The 20,982-nt window shown below is 38.8% G+C and overlaps 1 protein-coding gene across 5 annotated transcripts in view; it reads right to left on the bottom strand.

Annotated features, from left to right (window-relative positions):
- LRP2 (LDL receptor related protein 2) overlaps positions 1 to 20,982 on the bottom strand; it is a 163,331-nt gene that overhangs the window by 122,136 nt on the left and 20,213 nt on the right. For all 5 annotated transcript variants that reach the window (XM_067549286.1, XM_067549290.1, XM_067549288.1 and 2 more), the window contains exons 2-8: positions 17,198 to 17,305; positions 14,915 to 15,037; positions 12,220 to 12,336; positions 4,188 to 4,298; positions 3,946 to 4,059; positions 2,634 to 2,750; positions 1,198 to 1,341 (exon numbers count right to left, since the gene is read on the bottom strand). In XM_067549286.1, the coding sequence (XP_067405387.1) occupies positions 1,198 to 1,341; positions 2,634 to 2,750; positions 3,946 to 4,059; positions 4,188 to 4,298; positions 12,220 to 12,336; positions 14,915 to 15,037; positions 17,198 to 17,305 (834 nt within the window). The remainder of the gene's footprint in view (positions 1 to 1,197; positions 1,342 to 2,633; positions 2,751 to 3,945; positions 4,060 to 4,187; positions 4,299 to 12,219; positions 12,337 to 14,914; positions 15,038 to 17,197; positions 17,306 to 20,982) is intronic.

Here is a 20,982-nt window from a genome sequence, read left to right as displayed (position 1 = left end):
GTAAATCACTGCACTGAGGCAGCCATTTGCAGTGCACAACTGCAAGCTTTACTGGTCCTACAAAATTCAGCAGCTTGCTGCATATCCTTGAGCGCCATATGCTGGCACACCACCAGGCATCACTATTTGCATATAGAAAGACATCTCTCTTTCATAGAGCACTTCTGCCACAACCACTAATTTTATTAATAACGGGGTGGTCAGGAAAGCATTTCTTCTTGTATTCAATTTATGAACCAGTGAGATGTGAGAGTGTGTGAGTTAGGCTGCACTCATGAAAAAACGTGTGGGCTTCTCTTTCCTCTGCCTCCACAATTCTTCACTTCTCCTCCCTTTTGCTCTGTCCTGCAAGCAGCTCATTGCTGAGTGGTGATATTGTCATATCAGAGAGGTCACTCCTTTCCTCCTTCTTCAGTTCCCTGGCCTTTCTCCTTTCTCCCCTTTTCCCTCCGAAGCTACTCTCTGAGCAGCTCAGCTCTCTGATGTTACAATCACATTATTCAGCAGAGGTAAGAGACACTTGTCCATGACAAGATTTAAACTCCTGTCAGTTTTGCTGCACCCTTAATCCAAAAAGTGTGGTTTAAATGGGAGAAGTGTACTTTCTTTACCTGTCCCATAATTATGAATGCCCAATTTAAAACACCACAGCTTGATTTCCAGAGGCACGGCACACCCACAAGTCCATGTGAAGTTGATGGGGCCTCTGTGTATTCTGCACTTCTGAAAACCAGACCGAGTTTCTCAGGCTGAGCACCAAAATGCAGGTGACTCAAGATCAATGGACAGTTTTGAAAATTCTGACCTAAGTGACTTGCCCAGGTCAAGGTTACACAGCCATTCAGTCCTGCGCTCTAACCACTAGGCTTCACGTCTTCTTGCTTAATGTGAAAGGATAAAACAAAAAGCTTTTGGATGAAGAGAAACCATTGCCCACAAGAGCTCAGCCCCTGACTCTTTAAATAAATATTGAAAAAAACAATCAGAAATGTTTTTATGTCAAACCTTCCATATGAGGTCAACAGAACGGTACATGCATGGCAGAAATTACTTTTCAGTATGTCCATTCAGAACAGCACTAATAAAAAGAACATGCTTCCAAATTCTCAGTGCTGTTTAGAAAACCAGAGAGACCCAAAAGAGATATAATTGTGGCCTTTCTGCTATTCCATGCATCCTGCTAGTTCTAATACTCACTACAGTGTCTGCCTGCAGTTATATTAGTTTCATCTTCTCCAGCAGGGCAGTCTGCAGTCCCATCACACACTTTACCAATTGGAATGCAGCGTCCTGACACAGGACAGGGCCATTCTCCTGGGTAACACTCATCGTGATCACTTTCTAAGGAAAAGAGAAGAAACACAGAATAATTGAGCAGCATGAGTCAAGTAGTACTTGGAGCTGCTTTCCTGAAAACCTCCTAGAGAATAAGCATCTGCAGGTATTTATCATTCAGCTTCTAGTTGTTGCTTGAAGCTGCGATAGCCCATGAAAGAAATAGTATCCATCCTAGTCATCACGCTCTTTCTTTTGTCTTCAAATTATACTTTGAAAAATACTCATGCAGTCAGGTGAACCCTTTCCATTTTCCCCCATTGTTCAGATAACAGCAGTACTATTTAGTTTTGGCTCACCAGGTGTACTAGAAATGGAACAATAGTTATGTACTTTTGAAATATGCCTGTTACAGCTGGTCTAAAAATGGAGGGGGAGAGGAAAATCACAGAAAATTTCAGCAAAAAACTACAAAAAATAAATTTTGTTTAAATTTTCCCACAGAAAATTCAAATTGCTTGTGAAAAACTGTAAAACTGATTTTTTTTTTTTTTGGTCAGAAAACAAATAATTCTGTTTTCAGCCAATATATTTTGGTTTTCAAACATCAGTTCTTAAATGAAAAATAAAAAATTTAGAGGGAAAGAAGGCACTTTCCACATAGCAAATTATTTAGCCAAAAACCCAGTTTTCCATAGAAAAACAGTTTCAGCAGAAAACTTTTCACCAATCCTAATGCCTACACACTCATTTCTCATTAACTGATATACTCAAGTTTACTACAGATTCCTCTGAAAAGGGTGATTTGATGTATGGAAGATCTCTGTTAAAGACACAGATGGTTATTTTGAGTATCACATTAATAACAAAAACTGTTACTCAGAATATTTACATAGATATAGGGTTATCTTTCCAGCAATTCATCTGTTCCTGTACTCAACCCACCAAAAAAATCATAATCCTGTGTTTGTAACATCACAGTTAGTTACTGTGAAAATGGACATTCTGTTACAAATTGAGAATTACGAATTCACATGAGGACTTACTATGCTCCCATAGAAATCAATGTCAAAGCTTCCATTGATTTCAATGGTGCAAGAGCAGGATTACAGGGAATACGCAGATGAACTCTTAACAAACCCTGCTTTATACTCACCACCTTAGCAATACAAAATAAGAAACCCCAAAGTATTAAAAAATATATACTATATTAGTAGAAAATTGTTATGGATGTCCGTGGATCTTTACAAATTCTGATATAAAACATTCATTCTTATGGTAAGACGTTTTAGCAGCGAGGTTAGCAAAGTTTTTCTTTGTAAACTGCACCATTAAAATAAGTTTGCTTCAATCTTTACCACATCCTCTTTCATCTTCATTATCTTCACAGTCATCATCTCCATCACAAATCCAGCTCTGATGAATACAGCGGCCGCTTGGACAAGTGAAGAAATTTCCTCTGCAAGTTGCATAAGCTGAGGGAAGGAATAAGAAAAAACCGAACGTCTCTAAGTGACAAAAATGTACAGTTGTCAATTACAAGCGTTAACAGTAGCGCAGCAGATAAATGGTAGACCAGTCATTTAGAACTATTCCTGAACAGTAAACCCAGCTCAAATTTTTGCATAGCTGGTAACCTTAGAACTTTTGCCCCTGATTTCTGAATGATTATTTTTAGGGTAATTTGCTTCTTGAAGAAATTGAAAAGCAACAATAAAGCGCTAGAGCTGCCCCAACGATTTGCTCGACTGGGATGAATTGCACCTCATCCCCAAAGTTCTTGGCTGTTAGGCACAGTGCAGAAGTGACAGTCACAAACTCGCAAAATAAAAAGAATTGTGTCCAGGGTACTCAGAGTGAGAGTAGACAGCGCACAGTAGAGAACATCATTCCTTTCCATTACATAAAAGCATAAAAATGTTGGCATCATAGAGACAGCTGAGGAATGCTCTTGAAGGGGAGTCATGTTGGGAATAAATGGCCCTTAGTGTTGTGAATAAGAAAATGTGGCCTTTCATGAACCTGAAGATGAAGTCTTTGTTGCTCTCCTACAACCTAGACCTCAGAATCCATGGAGTCATTTAAAGGGCCCACAAGGAAGACAGATGGCAGTTTTGTGGGTTTGGTGCTGAGAAGGAGACATACGACCCAGCCCACGAAAGAAAAGAATAAGCAAGAGACATCCTACAACAGAACCTTCGATCAAAATGCTAACCTAAATATGTAATGGAGATAAGTCTGCTCCATGAAGTTCACCCCTAATGGTCACTGGGAATAATTCTAAAAAGTCCAGCCAGTATGTGATAATAAAGGTTCAAATGGATTTTAAAATATACATCAGTGCATAGTGGATAACTGGGACAGAAGAAACAGAAAGAGTTACCTTTGGTTCATACTCCAATACAGAAAATCATTTATCAGGAAGCAAATTCTCACTAACTCCAGTACATGCAGTACACCTATTTCATGGCAAATTCTTCTTGAAGAAGGCTTTGCATTCAAAGCAGCATTGATAACTTCCAGCATTTCAGCAAAAAAAAATTAGAAGAACTTTTGGATTCTGCCTGCTACGTAACAGAACATTGCTCCTGCTTTGTGCTAACTGCTGCACTTTCAAAGAAAACCAACTCTTAATAAAACAGGCAAACAAGCAAAATAAAACCACCGTACTGCAAGAGTTTTCATCGCTCCTGTCTCCACAGTCATCATCGTGGTCACAGATAAAGGCGCGAGGGATACATTCTCCATTAGCACATTGAAATTGGGTACTGGCACATCCATGAGCTGAACAATATCATGTGAATGGAGAAAAGAAAAAAAAACATATTCAAATCTAGTAAATAAACTCCAGTATTTCTCCTACAAAGAGGAGAACTACAGTTGTTTGGAGTTATGTTGAATGTGGTACTTACTGCAGTTAGCTTCATCAGAGACATCCCTGCAATCTACTTTACCATCACAACGCTGGCTTGCATTAAAACATGCTCCATTTGCACAAGATAACTGTTCACATGTTGGGTAGCCTACAAGAAAAGAAATGCATTGGCCATAAGTATTAGAATATACAGTATCATATCTCTTTACGATTATATTATTATGCATGCAGTGCCAGCAGTATGCCTGGTGCTTTATAGACAAATATAAAAAGAAACTCAGGATTGCCATACACGAACAGACCAATGATCTATCTAGTTCCATATTCTCTCTCCAGCAGTGATCATTACAAGATGCTTCACATGAAGATACAAAAATCTTTGCAAGAAACTAGGCAATTATGAGACAACCTGCCCCCCAGGGCCAGATTCTTGCTCAAGGAGTTTACAATTCAAATAATCCATGGTAATGTGGAAAATGACATAACACCAGAGAAAGTAAGTATTTTTTTATTCTTATCTTAGTTTTAGATTTTATTGATCTTAGCAAACGTTTTTAACTATAAATGGAGAGGCTGGCACTCATGTTTAGTACCTCTTAGAACTTCATGAGTTCTCAAATTCAGATCCTCAGGACTTTTATCTGGAAGGAATATTTAGTCAGTCAAATGACCTCAAGAATAATCAAACTTCATTCATTTTTGGCCCTAAATTTTCACTCTATATTTCTCTTCCCATTTTACTTCCTTATATTATTAATCAACAAGACAAAGCTCTCATTCTCACTCTCTCTCATGCATGTTTTCATACACACCAGCTGGAATTTAAAATAGGGATGATTAACTCTCCCAAACAACTCACAAAAGCCACCATAAACTCCACAGACAAAATATTTGTGCCTAAATACAGTGACAAAATTATCTTTTCCAATACTGTATATTATCACTTTTCTCACTAAACTTGAAATAGTCATCTATGGACTCATCTGGATGTGGTTTTTAACAGCCTCTGTTTATAAAAGTTCTTAATTTTATATAAATAGGTGTATCAAATGTCAAACATACTAGGTCAAATTCAGGTTGCTTCTCTGTATTAGGCAGAGCCTGACTTTGAGCCAAACTATGCTATTCACTGAGAGTCAAAAGCTCCCTCTGTCTCTGGAAACATGGAGGACACCACTGCAGTGAAACCTACAGTTCTGTTCTACAGTGGAGGAAACAGCAATGTGTGGGTCACACATCAGAGTACAGTGCAAACTTCCACTCCATATGGACTCCATGTACGGCAATACACAATGGGCAGAACCCCCTAAGGAGTGTGCCAGACATTAGCCAGTGTGAGAGTCCACCAGCCCTGTCCCCTGTGGTGGGGGCATGTATGGTAACCTCTGATACAGACTAGCACCACATCACAGAGGAAACATTCTCACAGTCCTGGTACCCTGTTATCTGTCCAGCGCCAAGACCTACTATACAGACAAAACATGATGATCTTGCCCCCAAAAGACTGTTTTCACTAGTGCATTTATCATTCATAATCAATATGATTATGATAAAAAATAAATATCAGGTCTTTAAGATTAACTCTAAGATGGGGTATACATGTATACCTGGTATCACTGCAACTTTGCCATTTATTTTAACACTGTCTTTTACAGATATAGTGGAGAGGAATAAGTCTTCTATTGTCTTGCAATTCATAAGCCTAGCAAGTCACTCATATCTATTTCTGTGCCTTCCATTAATTATATCTTTAAATTTTTTTAGCAGATTTTTCCAGCCTAGAAATTAACTTCTCTTTATTTATCTGGACTGCTCATGATCGAGAATTTTATCAAGATCTCAAAATCAGCTGCTGATTTAGAGAGAACTCCTGGAAAACTTTAGCTCTAACAGATGAACTAAGTATAAAATATATTGAACCTATCCAGATCCTGATCTCATTTACACCAATGTAAATTGGAGTAATTCAACTGAAATTAACATAGGGAGAAAATTTAGATCTAGATAAGGATGTTAAATATTCAGACAAGATATTATTTAGCAAAATTTGGGGATTTTTAATTAGAGATTGGCCCAAACTGCACATATTTTTCCATACTACCAACCCCCAAAATCTGGGTTTGGTCTGATTTGGAGCTTCGGTTCAGATCCAACCCTACTTTGCATTAAATGTTAAGTTCAGCCCTCCTGTTCACTAAAATCAGCTGCAGTTCTGGCATATAAAATTCTATATTGTTAGAACAGCTCCACTAACTAAAGCATCTTTATATAGACTGAGTCACAAAGAACAGGAGACTTCCCACTGGACTCTGACACCTCTCCCCAGAGATAGTGGGAGGCCATTTATTTTGTTTTCTTTTAATTTCAGGCCATAGCCATGGTATTGCTCTCTCTAGCTGACGGATGTCTCAAGCAACTGAATTATATGTATTTTGACCAAGCTGGGTACAGGCTGATGCGGAAAGGTGCTGGCAGAGAATGTCTAACTAGGCATTCCACAGAAGACATTTCCCACTTGGTACCTCTGCAGCTAAGGAGCTCAAGAAGCCAAAGTTCTTCTGGGGACCAGCAACCTCAAAAGCTAAATCTGGCTTGATCGGGCCTTACTAAGCACATAAGAATATTCCACCAATCAGATCACCCAGCTGGTGGAACATGACAGTATCTCTGTTTGGAAAAAAGAGGTTAGTTAGTTAGTTTAGGCTAGAGAACCACTAATGGACCACGTTTATCACCAATAAAGAAAGAGTAAAAATATCACCTGTGTTTTATTTTAAAGGCTTCATACAACAAAACAACATTTTAGCGCATATTAAAAACTGCATCCAGCAGAGGACTTCGCAACCTGCTCCATTTCTACAACTGGAGGGGACCCTCAAAACCCACAGATCTGAGGTGGGGGAAATGTTTTAAGGGAGGAATGGTTGCCTTCGTAACACGCACCCATGCTTATCTCACCTCCACAGAAACCTTTCCAATCATATTCTATGCTATTTCACAAGCCTAAGAGGGAAGTAAATGAAAGCTGCCCCCATTCCCCTGGATTGTCCCCTCACAAACCCATGACAAAACTAATTAATTAACAAATTAATAACAACCGGTTAACATTAGTTTGCACCATTTCCCACACTACAGACTGGAATCTCCCTGGAGAAGAGAGAACATATGGAAGTATCAATCCTGCAGTGGAAATACTCTGAACTCGGGTCTTGTGCATTCTCCTCAGGTAACATCAATATAAATAGTTAAAAAGATGTCATTGGGACCCATTAGCAGAGGTGTTTGGAAGTCATTTAAAATATGTATTTTGCCCAGTTTGCAGTTTATTAGTTTTTATAATAAATTCTACTACGGGAATAAATATGCTGTAATTTTTTCCCTCAATTTTATTTGTTGTGGAGATTATTTAATTGATTTTTCTCTTCCCTCTGAGCATTTAAAGCTACAGGTGACCACTAGATCATCTAGTCTGACCTGTTTATCACTGGCCCCCAAAACCACCCCACAACCACACACCAACTACCAAATTAGACCACAGTATTACAGTCCACGGGACACTGGACTACTATGTGCCATAGGTAGAGAATAGGAGGGAGTAGTGAGGTGTACTGGTGCCTGACACCCCTGCAAAGACAGGGAATTAAGTGAAATATACCCAGACAATCCTGGCAAGTAACCCACGCCCCATGCTGCAGGGGAAGGCAAAACACCCACGGTCACTGACAATCTGACCTGGGGGAAAAATTCCTTCCCAGTCCCACATATGATGATTAGTTAGACCTCAAGCACGTAAGCAAGAACCAACCAGCAAAGTACCGGAGAGAAAGGAAACTGAGTGCCATCTCACAGCACCTGCTCAACCCATCCACCATCCCATCTCCAGCCATAGACATCTCTGATGTTTCTGAGGAAGGAGATTATACGTGGTGTGTGTGTCTTCCATTTGGGGAGGCTTACATGTGAGCACCAGAAGCTCCCTAGAAGTGGGAGGGCCACTGGTGCTTGGACCGTGGCCCTACTCCCAAGACCCTGCCCGCACTCTGCCTCTTCCCCCAGGTCCCACAAATGCTCCGCCTCTCCCTTGAGCCCCCCCTCCACCTGCCGTTGGCTCCTCTCTGCCTCTTCTCCCGAGGCCTGCCCATTCACTCCTCTCCGCAGTGGAGAGGAGCGAGCAGCAGCGGACAGGCAGGCAGGAGGGCTGAGGGAAGAGGCAGAGCAAGAGCATTGGGGTGGGTGCGGCACAGTCCAGGCACCTCCAAAGCAGAGATGCCAGGTGCATCCTCCCCCCACCCCAGGGACTGGGTTTTTTTTTTTTTTTTTCATTTTTAAATTGAGTGGTTCATGGGGGGGGGGGTTAGTAGGAGGAATACTGCACTTTACCAGAATAGGAAGACAGCTCCATTATCACACAGACCTTAGTTATTTATGCCTAAAAAACTATTTGTGATCAAATCATTCAGGCAGGTTTACATTTTCATTCTGCATTTCTAAATGTTAACCGCACGTATTTTAAAAATGAACTAATAATTAACAATTTTCTATAAAACAGACAAGAGGGAAAGCAAAGTGATGCATTTATTTAATGAGATAGGAAATCATATTATTTGTATGAAATAAAAACAGCTTCAGTACACTAACTAAATGGCCCGGTGCCGAAACATTGTTCTGTTGTTTGTCTTTGCCTCTATATGGGCAGTTTGTTCTTGCTGTTAATCCCATTAGCAGTAAAATAGACTGTGGCTTTGAATCTCCATGTTGCATTTTACTACAGGTTTAATTGCTCAGTTTCTTAATATTGGTGGCATTTTGCATTTGACTGGTCTCTTAAATATTGTAACTCATTCAGAAACAGACTGAGCCTTTATCTTCTTTACAATTTAAATCTCCCTCCAGAAATAATTAACCGTCATAACACTACACAAAGTTCTGCAGTAAGAGACCTGTCCACTAAATGTTTACATACTCTTTATGCTCTGAGGAAAAAATGGCAGCAATTTCAAATGAACTTTGGTTTCTCGTCAATAAATGGTGACCACTCTATACAGATTTTCATTTAAAAAAATGCTTTAATACAAATTACTTGTACTAGAGGAAACGGCCAAATTAATGATTTTTCTCTTATCATTTCTTTGCATCAACATAGATTAGAGAGGAAAATGACTGGATAGAAACAAATAGTGTTTACTAATATTAACGCACTGCCTCCACTGTTAGCAGTGAAGTATAAAATCTAAGCTAATCCTCAGTTTATAGTATATCAAATCACCAGATGATTCATTAAAACTCAGGGCCTCTGTTTATAGCCCCAGTCTTGCAAAGATAGAGGTGTAAAATTCAGCAGCTTTTCAGGGATGGTCCTCTGGACCCTTGTTAACGTCTTTCTGATCCTCACCACTCCCAACCACCACTACTTTTCCCCTGACTACATCAACACCCCTACCTCTAAGGTGTCAAGTCAAAGTCATCACCTTTCTGATTAAGAAGGATTGTCAACAGCAGTGCCTAATCAGCTGGAGTGGTCGCAGCTGAATGATATGAGGCAGTTCCTCTCCTCAGGGCTCAGCATGCGGCCTCCACAAAAATTGCAAGATCTAGTGACCCATGGAGCTATAGATTGGGCCCAAGAATGGGTATCTCAACCAGTAGTGAAGGGAAACACTGCTAAGTCATACAACAGGCCCAATTCCAATAACTTTAAACCAAAATCTTATTTTTCTATTTATCTGGGAGACTTAAAAGAGAAACACAGAATATTAAAATGTATCATTTCATTTTCAAACATGGTTGTGTCTGCTGGTCAGAGCAAAGGATTTTGAGTTCTACTGCTGGATCTGCCACTGACATTCTGTGTGACTTGGGACCAGCCATGTACTCTCTCTATTCCTCACATTACCCATTGACAAAATGGTTTAACATAACCTATTTTACAAGGGGTTAGGAAGGCTAATAATTGTTTATAAAGTGCTTTGAGATCCTTGAATGAAAGGCGTCATGTAAATACAAAGGGTCACCATCAAGTTTTTCAATTCACGGAAATATTTATTTTTAACAATGCTTCATTTTCAGGAAAACTATTTTCCCCAAAAAGTACTCGGTACATTTGCTAAACAAAGGCTAACACCGTCTCTTTTCTCCTTCTAAGCTTTTACAGGACACAAATGCCAAGCTGTGCAAGATATTTTTCCAGCAGTGGCATCTGTTCCTTGATCCTTGGCAGACTCTTCAGGCATTTGTGCTGGTGACTTCAGAGTTGGCTGGAGGTCTATCACGTGGAATAGCTCCAAGCCGGCTGTCTGGGCTGCCTTTTATTCCAGAGTACCACTTGCTTCTAAATCACTTTTCGTTTTACAGACAGAACTCATTTTTAGCCACTTGTAAGTCAAGGATAAAAGGTACAGGCTGTTGGCTGATCATGTAATATGCTGGTTTTCCTTTATATAACATGTACATTTCTGTTAATAAAGCCCTTAATGACTTTTTATTTCTTGTTCCTCTATTAATGACCTAGTATCCTATGCTCTACTTTTTTTCTAAATCTGTTTAGAGTGTAGTTTGTAGCTCACTGCCATCTTCTTGCTAGCAACGCTGTAAACACAGGCACCTACTTCATGGTCTATGGGTGTAGCTTTTAATTATTATTCATGCTATCAGCGGGCATGCTGAGCTATGTTATGTTAAGTAGATGATAGGCACAAATGACATCACTTTGAAAAATGAGGCCTCTATTCTGTCGCTCAGTCAGTAATTCCTTCCATGACCAGGAACTCCAGGCCAAGACTTGGCTCTGTGTGGTGTCACTGGGCAGCATACAGCTATCTTGACTCAATGGATGTGGGAGTTAGAACAGTGGCATACCAAGGGGGGAACCAGGCCCCTGGGTGCCAGCCTGCGGAAAAGCACTGGGCTGCCCCCCCCAGCCCAAGGGGTGAGGCTGCCCCGCCCGAGCTCCACCGCCACAATGAGCCACAGAAAGTTCCCCATGCAGGAGGAGGTAAATTCTTTTTTTTTTAAATCCAGAGTACCCATTGCCTCCACACTATCACCCTTCTAATACACAACCAGTGGTGCATACGTGCTTACTTTCTTCTTCCCCATGTATAACTAACTATCTTTTCCTTCAGCCCCAGTGTATACTGACCCATGCCCTCCCACAGTGTCCCCTTCTCCCATTCACTATATCTTTCTCCCACATCCTGTTCTATGCTGTTTCCCATTTTTTCCCTCCTCCCATGTGCACGTTGCTTATCTAATATCCCATTGTCCTCACCTTCACAGTCGCCCTGAAGTCAATAGGACTACTCACATTGCATAAAATTAAATACATGTTTAAATCTTTGAGGTATCAGGGCCTTGAGCTGTATTTTCCTTGTTTGGCATCCTAATAATCACTGAAGGATCATACTCTGTACTTATAGTTAAAAAGCTTACCACAATATTTGATATAACCCCAGCACATGATACAGTTTCACATGAAGTAGCATAGACAATAAGCAAAAATAAAGTCAAACCTATAATTTTTCTATTGACCACTTTTATAGTTAAACCTAATATGTAACATTTAATTAAAACTTCTTAAGAGAAAAGAAATAAAGAAATAGTTTAATTTTCCCTACATTATTCTCAGGCACTTGACTTAAAAATAAGACACATGAAATAAACCAGGGCCAAATTCTATCTTGAGATACATGGTCACAATCCCCAGTGAGAGCTATGCAAATGTTTGAATATAAAAGCGCTATGCAAAATAAAAATAACTTTTACATTTTCCAAAGTTTTAAAACATTTTAAAGATGTTTTTAAAATGAAAACTTTATTATTGCTGAGACAGGCAAATGAAAATGCCCCTGACCGTAAAGCAGCAGTAGGGATTTAATAAGTCCCACAATAATGAAACTGTATCAGAACATCAGCTCTAATCCATGAAAGAATCTGCAATGAAATTCTGATAACAAGAAGCATATTGTGGTCATTTCTGTCCATCAACAAGCCCCTTAATCTTACAAATTGATTAAAATGCCAAAGAGAGATGAGATGAAACCAGATCTAGTGCTAAGATTTAAAAGACTTACGGCAGCCTCTCTCATCTGTTCCATCAGTGCAGTCTTTAACTCGATCACACGTGTAACCATTTGGGATACATTGTCCATTTGAACATGTGAACTGCTGACTTGAGCATGTCCTCCCCGCTGTAAGAAACAGTTAATTTAGATTTTCACCAGTGAGGGACCTACATTCAGCAAACTACTTCTCCTCTTCCTCTTTTTATTACTGAAACCCTCAGATGAAATATACAAATCTTTTATTACTTGACCTCTGTGTCTCAAGCAGGAATAAAAGTCACCTGCCAACTAGTGGGCAGGCCCACAGCCGTAATGCATTTCCTAATGCACAGCCACTGCTCCATCCCAAACCAGGGTTTGGAAGCACTGAATCTATATAGTCATGGATCCTGTGGCTCCACCTCCAGATTTTTCCTCCATGCTGAGGGCTGGGGTGTACTGTGCCCACAATAGGGTTCCGAGCCCTGACTGAGGTCTTAGGACACTACTGACCTCTACTGACACTACTGTTACCCGAATAATAAACCATGGAACTAGCCACAGCAGGCCCAAAACCATTCCGCCAGCCAATGCAGGATAGTTCAGGATGGTCAAAGTGGCATGTAATCTGGAGCAGACCTACCATTGCATACTGTGATGCCCTTAGCTGATGCACTAACTTGTTCCCCCCACCTCATGCTCTGGAAAGTGCTGTTTGGGATCCTGGTCTGTTCCTGTACGGAGACTGTCTGTGCTTTCTTCCCTCACTAGTGCTCATATTGTGGGCTCTGCTGTTAGGGCACTAACCCACTTAGAAAAGTGAGAAAGTAAAAATCAGAGTAAAACAAACTTTTCTTCATTCAACTGGGTGGCTGTTCACCAAATAGCTTTCATGGAAAAAAAGTTTCATAAGGGGAAAGCTACTATCAGACTGCAGGGCATACAACACACATTCGAAGAGGGAGCAATACAAAAGTGGCCTTAAATTAAGTAGCATCAGTGCACATTCCCCTAGATGGCTCCAAAGCAGAAGCAGGATTTTACTGTGCAACCACTGAGGGGCACTTTCCAAACTGCTCACAATTAAGGGCACACATAGAACGAAGGCAAGTTACAGTGACCCAGTTCAAATCTTGACCTAAAGCCATCACTGGATTTTGACCTTATTATCTACCCTGTCCTTAGTAGATATGTAACTAACTAGTGGCCGAATCACGTACGCAAAGGAGAATGGGGGCAAAAGACAACCCAGCTTTGTTCCCCTCTGTAGTTCAGACAGAAATGAAGATTTAAGATCACATGCCTGGTCTGTGAGCCAAATTCTGATCTAAGTTACACTCATGAAAATCCACCGAAGTCAGTGGGGTTTAACAGGTATAACTGAACAGAATTTGGTTTACTAACTGTAGGGATGTTTACATAGTCTGAATAAATTGTCAAATTTTAGAACTAAAACCAATCTGTGTCAGAAGAAAAATAAATAAGCCCCATCCTACTCACCCAGAAGTCATTTGTTTCCTAATGATATACCAACAATGGATTCTATTTACTCTTTGGACCCCACCCCCATCCCACGTACCATCAAAGATCTGAGGGCAAAATTTGGCCTGATGCACAGTAGCCAAATCACTATCATTTTTTTTTTATGGCATAAACCCCAACTGATATCTATCAGTTACACTGTCTGATTGCTTGAGCCCCAGCACCACTTCCATTACAAATTAAGCACGGGTCACTGAATGCAAACAGCTAGTTAGAATATTTCATACCTTACCACCAATATTGAGAAAAAAGACTGGTCTATAGCAGTTATACTTTAAATAACTTGTTTTCATAAAGAAGAAAGGGAACATTAAATATTTTGTTCATAAACGCCAATCCATACATGAATAATACCTAGAGTATCATCAATATATTTCCCTTTCATATTGAAATATTAACAAGATTTATGTACTGGCTTTAAGCTAGCTAAGTGATAACGGAACATAAGCCTAATACCAGAAATCAGGATTTTTGGGGATCTGAATATAAGGGATAACTGCTCTGTTCATTATAGAATGTAAGATTGCAATGTCTGGCTAGTAATTTATTGAAGAGCTTCACCAGATATGACATCAGAATCTCTTTAAAGGTTTGTTTAACTTCCTTTCATTACTTTTCTTTACTTAGAGGTTTACTCATTTTTCTTTTATAGATTCCAAATCTTTTCCAGGGAGAAGTGTATAGTTTCTTCTTTTGAGTCTGAGCTTGATGAATACAAGTTTTGGTAAAGAATGAATGAAGATGCTCCTAACTGAGGTTGATTAAGAAGCATTTAACTGTTCATAAAATGATGTAAATTCATGATTCATTTTTTGGAATCTGCTAATAAGTTCCCTATTACTTCTTCCATGGCTGATATACATCTTACATTTTCTTTTCTTTTTTATTTACACTGCAAAAGCCAATGGTTTTTCTACTTCACTGAAAGATTGAGAGGTTTTATTAACTTAAATAATGCCTATTCAGATGTATTTGATTATGTTTTATTTCATTATGATTGTAGTGTGTTCCATTTTCAACAACTGTTTATTAGAGAGATCACTCTGATCAAAAGCTGCTATGCCAGCACTAGCCTTGTTTATTTGCATGTGTGTTCACACACGCTTTATGTTATCAAAATGTTCATATACAAATGGTTTGCTCTTTCATGATGCTGATATAATATTCTGACTGAAATACTTACGGCATTGCTGATGCTCATCTGAGCCATCTTCACAGTCTTCCTCATCATCACAAACCCATGACTGTGGAATACACTCTCCATCAGCCTGACACTGAAACTGATTTCCCTCACAGGTAGGTTGTGCTAGTACAAACAAGCAAATCATTTGTTATTTCACAATGTTTGTTCAGGAGAGTGTCTTCAAAAAAATAAGAAAGGCCTAATTTAAAATAGTATGAATAGACTATAAATGTGCTTCACCTGCAAGAACTAAACATTTGAGACACCTAAAATCAAAAGAATAGGAGTGAGGCATTCTACCCTTGGGATTACAGTTCTTGGACAAGACTCGCAACTTTTGAGCTAAAGGGAGAGGCCTCTTCCAAATTAAGCACTTGATTTTCCTTAGTGGATTGATGATGCAAGGGGGAGGGTGACCAGATAGCAAGTGTGAAAAATCAGGATGGGAGTGAGGGGGTGATAGGTGCCTATATAAGAAAAAGCCCCAAATATCAGAACTGTCCCTATAAAATCAGAACATCTGGTCACTCTAGCAGGAGGTGAGGTTGGAACAATTTAAGTTCTACTGTCCCTGCTCTTTTGAGTATTTTACAGGTGGCTATTAAAAAAAGAGAAAGGAAAACAGAGTGGGTACGGAGAGAGATAAAATAAATGTTTGAACCTAACTCTGGAACTGTTTGCGGATCCCTGGTTAATACTCATGTTGTGATTCACTAGCACAACACGGTCCAGTTTGATTTGTGCAGAGCTTCTCTGTTTAATGACCCTTCTCCCTGAGAACAGCCTGAGCCCATGAGATGAGATTTAAGGGTTACATAACTATGTAAAGAAGCCATTTAAAGAAGTGGTGTGATGGTATATTACAGCTTCATAGATGAAGAGTGCATAATTAAATTATGGGCAAAGAAAGGGTTTAGCTGCACATCATAAATATTATTTTGGATTCCTGCTTCAGGAACAAAAATGAATATTTTAAAAATATGTTTGTGTTCTGTTGATTTAAAATCTGAGTAGGTACTTATGTGGCTCCATCATTATACAATGTGTGCATCATTAAAAACAAGATAATCCAATTAAACAAAACTGAAATTCATTTTCACACCCCATATTTTATTTGTATGCCCATATCTAAGCAGATAAAAATAACTTCACTGATTTAGGCAAATGCACTAGGAGTGAGACTCTGGTCCAACTGAAGTTAATGGAAGTTTTGCACAGTAGTTTGTTCAATAGCACCATGGCTCCTTTCTCAGAGGAAATCATTCAGACTTAAATATATCAGGTGACATTGCCAGTTGTAGCAGAATGGCAGTTACTTCTAATGCAAGATATTCTTCATCCAAAACACTTTTGACTTTTCACTTGGCTAACCTATTAATCAGAAAATCAGCCAGTCTGGCTGCAGGAACTACACCCAATTACTGCAGGGCTCAAGCTGAGAAGAGTCAATTCAATATGGGAGGAAACAATGTAAATTGGCCTTTTCGCTCCAAATCAACTCAAAAAGGACAAAACCTGGCCTAACTGTAGCATGGGCTAACTGCCACAAAGGGTTCTGAAACCTAGAAGGGTGCCAGCACTTAGATAGAAAATGCAGATGGTTTTCTGGAAATGGGGGATTGTTTCTTCCTTTTGGTAACATTTTTAATAGGCACACGTTTTAAAAATCTCTATAGTGATTCAACTGAAATTTGTTAAGACTCAGAGAACCATTTTTCTTACATGATAAAGTGTACCAATTAAATGTGTATGTTGCCTTCTCATAGTCTAGCACCACTCTTAACAGCTAATGGAGATTCTACTTGAACTTGAGAGGTCATAAATACCGAAGGTTATATCCACAGTGAAGACTGTGGTGTCTGTATGTGTGTACCATTCAGGTTCATTACAGTAATATCAATTACCCCTCTAAGCATGCTTAGAATCCACAATTATCAGAAGAGATGTCCTTATTAGACACATGGCCATGGATATTGGAGGGAAGTGCCACGTGTGACCTGAGTCTCTTTCTATGGGTGACTTGGAAATTTGGCAATTTTCTAATTTCCATAATATCAGCACTACAGAACTCAAGAGACTTGAGTCTCAATCAGACTCCACAGCCATTGCCCACCATCCTAGGAGTTTTACACCACCTTTGTTCTCGCTCTCTCTCTCTAAGAATTAACTGACTCTTCATCGTGGCACGGTGCACCATGAGCGCCATGGTATTGGAGTATTATTCTGAATATTATAAAAAAAAGTGGAAATGCTTTGAATAAACTCTGAGGAAATTCCACTTACGACAACCAGCTTCATCTGTATCATCTGAACAGTCCCTTGCTCCATCACACCTCCAGTCTGCAGGAATACAACGGCCGTTCCCACAGCGGAACTGCCCACTCTCACACCCTGTAATCAAACAGTAAGCCAGGAAGCTTGGTTATAGTGTCACATCAGAACAGACATTGGAGATAGTTCCCATCGACAGTTCAGGGACACATTTAGAAAAATCATTTTAAACACACTCTTTCAGATAAAGCAGTGGGTCAAATTCCACATTCAGTTACACCCATGTAAGCCCACTGAACTTCAATAAAGTTCCCTGATGTAAGAGAGAGCAGCATCTGACCCAACATTCAAGTGTAATAACTCTGAATATAGAAGGCTGTTCCTGTCTAGTCTGTTGGATAGTCACCTTCATAATCTTTAATAGTCAAACAAATGCATAAAAGAAAAAAAGCCAAGGAAAGATTTGCCAGGTATGGAAGCCTATTAAGACAAAAGTTGTCCATTTTCATTTCATGGACTCGGGTTATAGAGACTTAAATGAAAGAGGAAAATGGTTTTCCACATCATTTCTGGAGGCTAAACATTAATTCCCCACCTCCATCCCCACACCCTTGTAGTTCATGAATGTATTTTTTTAAACTCAGAGTTAATCCACTTAGCTGCTGTAAAAATCTCATTTTGCCAGCCCTGTACTGGTATCTGGTTTCAAAACATGGATACAGATTTTTAACAAATAAAATCTCCATTGGATATTGAATATATCTCCAATCAACATTTTAGTAGCTTTTTTTTCCCCTAAATACAAGAATCTGAGCTTTATAACTCTTTGTCACTGATCAAAATCTGACCTGTTGTCCATCAGACTCTAAAATCCCCCACCATATGTGTTATGTTGGTGGATTGAGGACCTGATGGGAAAGTTTTTGCTCCCATGTGTAAGGACAGCAGGATCAGGCCTTTACCGAATATGTCTACTGAAGTCCCCTGATGCCATAAGAGAGTGAAATACACTGTTTATAGCCATTAGGGGAAACATGATCTAAGTCATATGGGAGAGGATGTGAACATCTGGCCAATTTTCTGGTACCCAAAACTGAGAAGTTGTTATTCATAATTAGGTTCAACGAAGTTCTGTTTCACATAGCCTCAGGTACCACCCTTGAAGCAAGGAATGCTGAAAGAACAGAGGTAGTAGCAAAGATCTACTCTTAGAACAACTAAGAAAAAGCCATTTCCTGTTTTAATTAATAATCAAGTGATGAAATTACCCATTCAATTATTCTAAGTGACTTGTCCAAAGGAGATAACTTTAGTAAATATAAAGCACAGACACCTACCCTTGAATTCACAATGACATAAATAAACAATGTGTTACCCTAACTTTCATGTAAAACCAGACATATCAACACCGTCACATAAGCAGTTAAATGATGTATTCCTCAGAGATATAAGCAAGCTACTTTATGCAAGGAATGTTCAAATCTGATTGTCTGGTAGTGACATCCTGATTTATAATGTATCCTGCAAATGGTCAAAAATTGCACTTGGATGAATGGTGGTACAGAGTGGTACAGGAGTATGTACACCCAAATACCTTCTATAGACTAATGTATGATGGTGGTTGGTGGTGCAGGTCTGGGGTTGGTGGTGCAGGTCTCTTATCAACTACCTTTAAAACACAACAACCTCCCTTGCAAAAATGCCCTGAAAGAATGTACAAGTTCATTCTGGAATCCCAGACCCTCTCACTGAATTTTGCCCTACAAGGCAACATTTCCGTTTGAGACTTTTAGGGCCTTTTTAAAGTTTAACTGTTAAACACAACATATATTAAACAATTTATCAATTAGAACTATTATTGCAAGTAAAACATAATCTGTTTCTACATTTATTGCATTAGTAGCATCCAAGAATCCTAATAGCACCTGACTGAAAAAGAAATTACAATACAGCGTTAATCAACATCCAAAGGGTTTCAGGTTTCTTAATGGGAAAAGTATATGCTTAAAAACAGTGTGTAAAATAATTTCATTGTATATTATATCATTGTTTCAAATAATTAACCAGTAAACTTTAATCACTGTCTAAAATTTTTTTTTTTTTTTTTTTTTTTTTTGCCTTTCTTCTACTAAGTTATTTAAAAATATCCTTACGGTGACATCAAATGAGATAACACCTGATACGCTTTCTGGAAAGCATTATAAACACAGCAATTTTCATACAGTATAAGAAACTGTATTTGAATGTTAAAAGAGTCTTTGCAAACCAAGCAGTTCTTTTACACTCTGTAATACTTTTTAAAATCATAGTTCAAGTCACTCAGAACTACATACAGTAAGTGCTATACCAATGTTCATTTATACAATTCATCAGCAGACCTATTATAATTCATTTAATTGTGGTATTAGTCTTTTCAAATGTAATCTTCCATGCTTGCTTTTTTCTCCTTCAAGGCCAGGGTTCTGAAATAGCTTTTCAAAAGAGCAAAGCAAACTGATGCTTCACGTATCATTGCTTTGTATCCTCTTCGTACCCAAGTACAATAGATAGTACAAAATGATTGTTTATTTAGTAGAAAGGCAGAGGGCTCTAGTTGAAAATAAATTACAGGTGAGAAAGAGGCAATGGGAACCTGCAGGTTCAAAGGCATTTCTCACCAAGGTTTTAAAAAGGTATGGTTTTTTTTAAACTGTGATCAAAAGAAATTCTGGCCATCAGAAGGAGGAAGTATCCAGAGTACACATAATTACTGTATCCATTGCTAGAAATGTCCACTACCCAAAAAAAGAAAATTAACAGTAAAATGACTGATTGAGTCAATAAAAATATTTTCAAAAGTAACTCCAAGTGGCAAACCATAGAAACCTGCCCCTTGATTCAAAATAGAAACTGACATCATCCACTAAAACCAGCTTCTGAAGGCTTTATAAGAGTTTATGTTCAAAGGCTGAACTGATATAAAAGGCAGTTACCCTGGTTAAACTAAAGTATTAATTTAGGGATCTATTCTGGAACCATTACTCACAATGAGTAGCACTTACACACGAGTAGTCCATCGAAGCCAACAGGACTACTTACATCAGTAAGTGCTATGCCGCATAAGGGTTGCAGAATCTGTTACTCTATACTAGGACGGAGATGTTAGAAGGTAAGGGGTGTCCTCTTGTTAACAAACATTGTTTAAGTGGAAGACTGGATTTCCTGAGGGGTTAGTAATAATTACTGGCACACTATTGTAGCAAAGAGTTTCTTTTTAGTAAGTGCTTTTTTTAAAATGGTACGGCAGTTCCTGAATCAGTCAGAGACTGCCAAAACTTAATACTAATGAGCTGATTTCTGTAGAAATTCTGATTTACCCTGACAGATGCTGATAAAGCCCCAGACACTTCTTTCAGGCAAACAGAATCCTGTTAGCAGGATTCCTGCAGGAAATAATCGTTGGGTTTAAAAATACACAATAAATAATTAAAATGTAATCTTTATTAACAAATTTGAAGCATGACAAGAAGAAAGTATCTAGGTGACTTTTGAAAGTTCAAAATCCAGATAATTATTTTTTCCTTGCTTTAACTTCATTATATTATTTTACCCATGGAATTGCAATGAAACAATCACTCAAATACAGACCAAAAAGACAGATGGCAAGATTTGAGGATGATACCAAGCTGGGAAGGGTTGCAAGTGCTTTGGAGGATAGGATTAAAATTCAAAATGATCTGAACAAACAAGAGAAATGGTCTGAAGTAAATAGGATGAAATTCAATAAGGACAAATGCAAAGTACTCCAATTAGGAAGG

Source organism: Emydura macquarii, unplaced genomic scaffold (assembly GCF_026122565.2).
Source record: "Emydura macquarii macquarii isolate MOO-44397 ecotype Brisbane River unplaced genomic scaffold, CSIRO-AGI_Emac_v2 contig_1253, whole genome shotgun sequence".
NCBI lineage: Eukaryota > Metazoa > Chordata > Testudines > Chelidae > Emydura > Emydura macquarii.
Note: the sequence above shows the minus strand (reverse complement) of the source record. Positions and strands in the feature narration are given on the sequence as shown.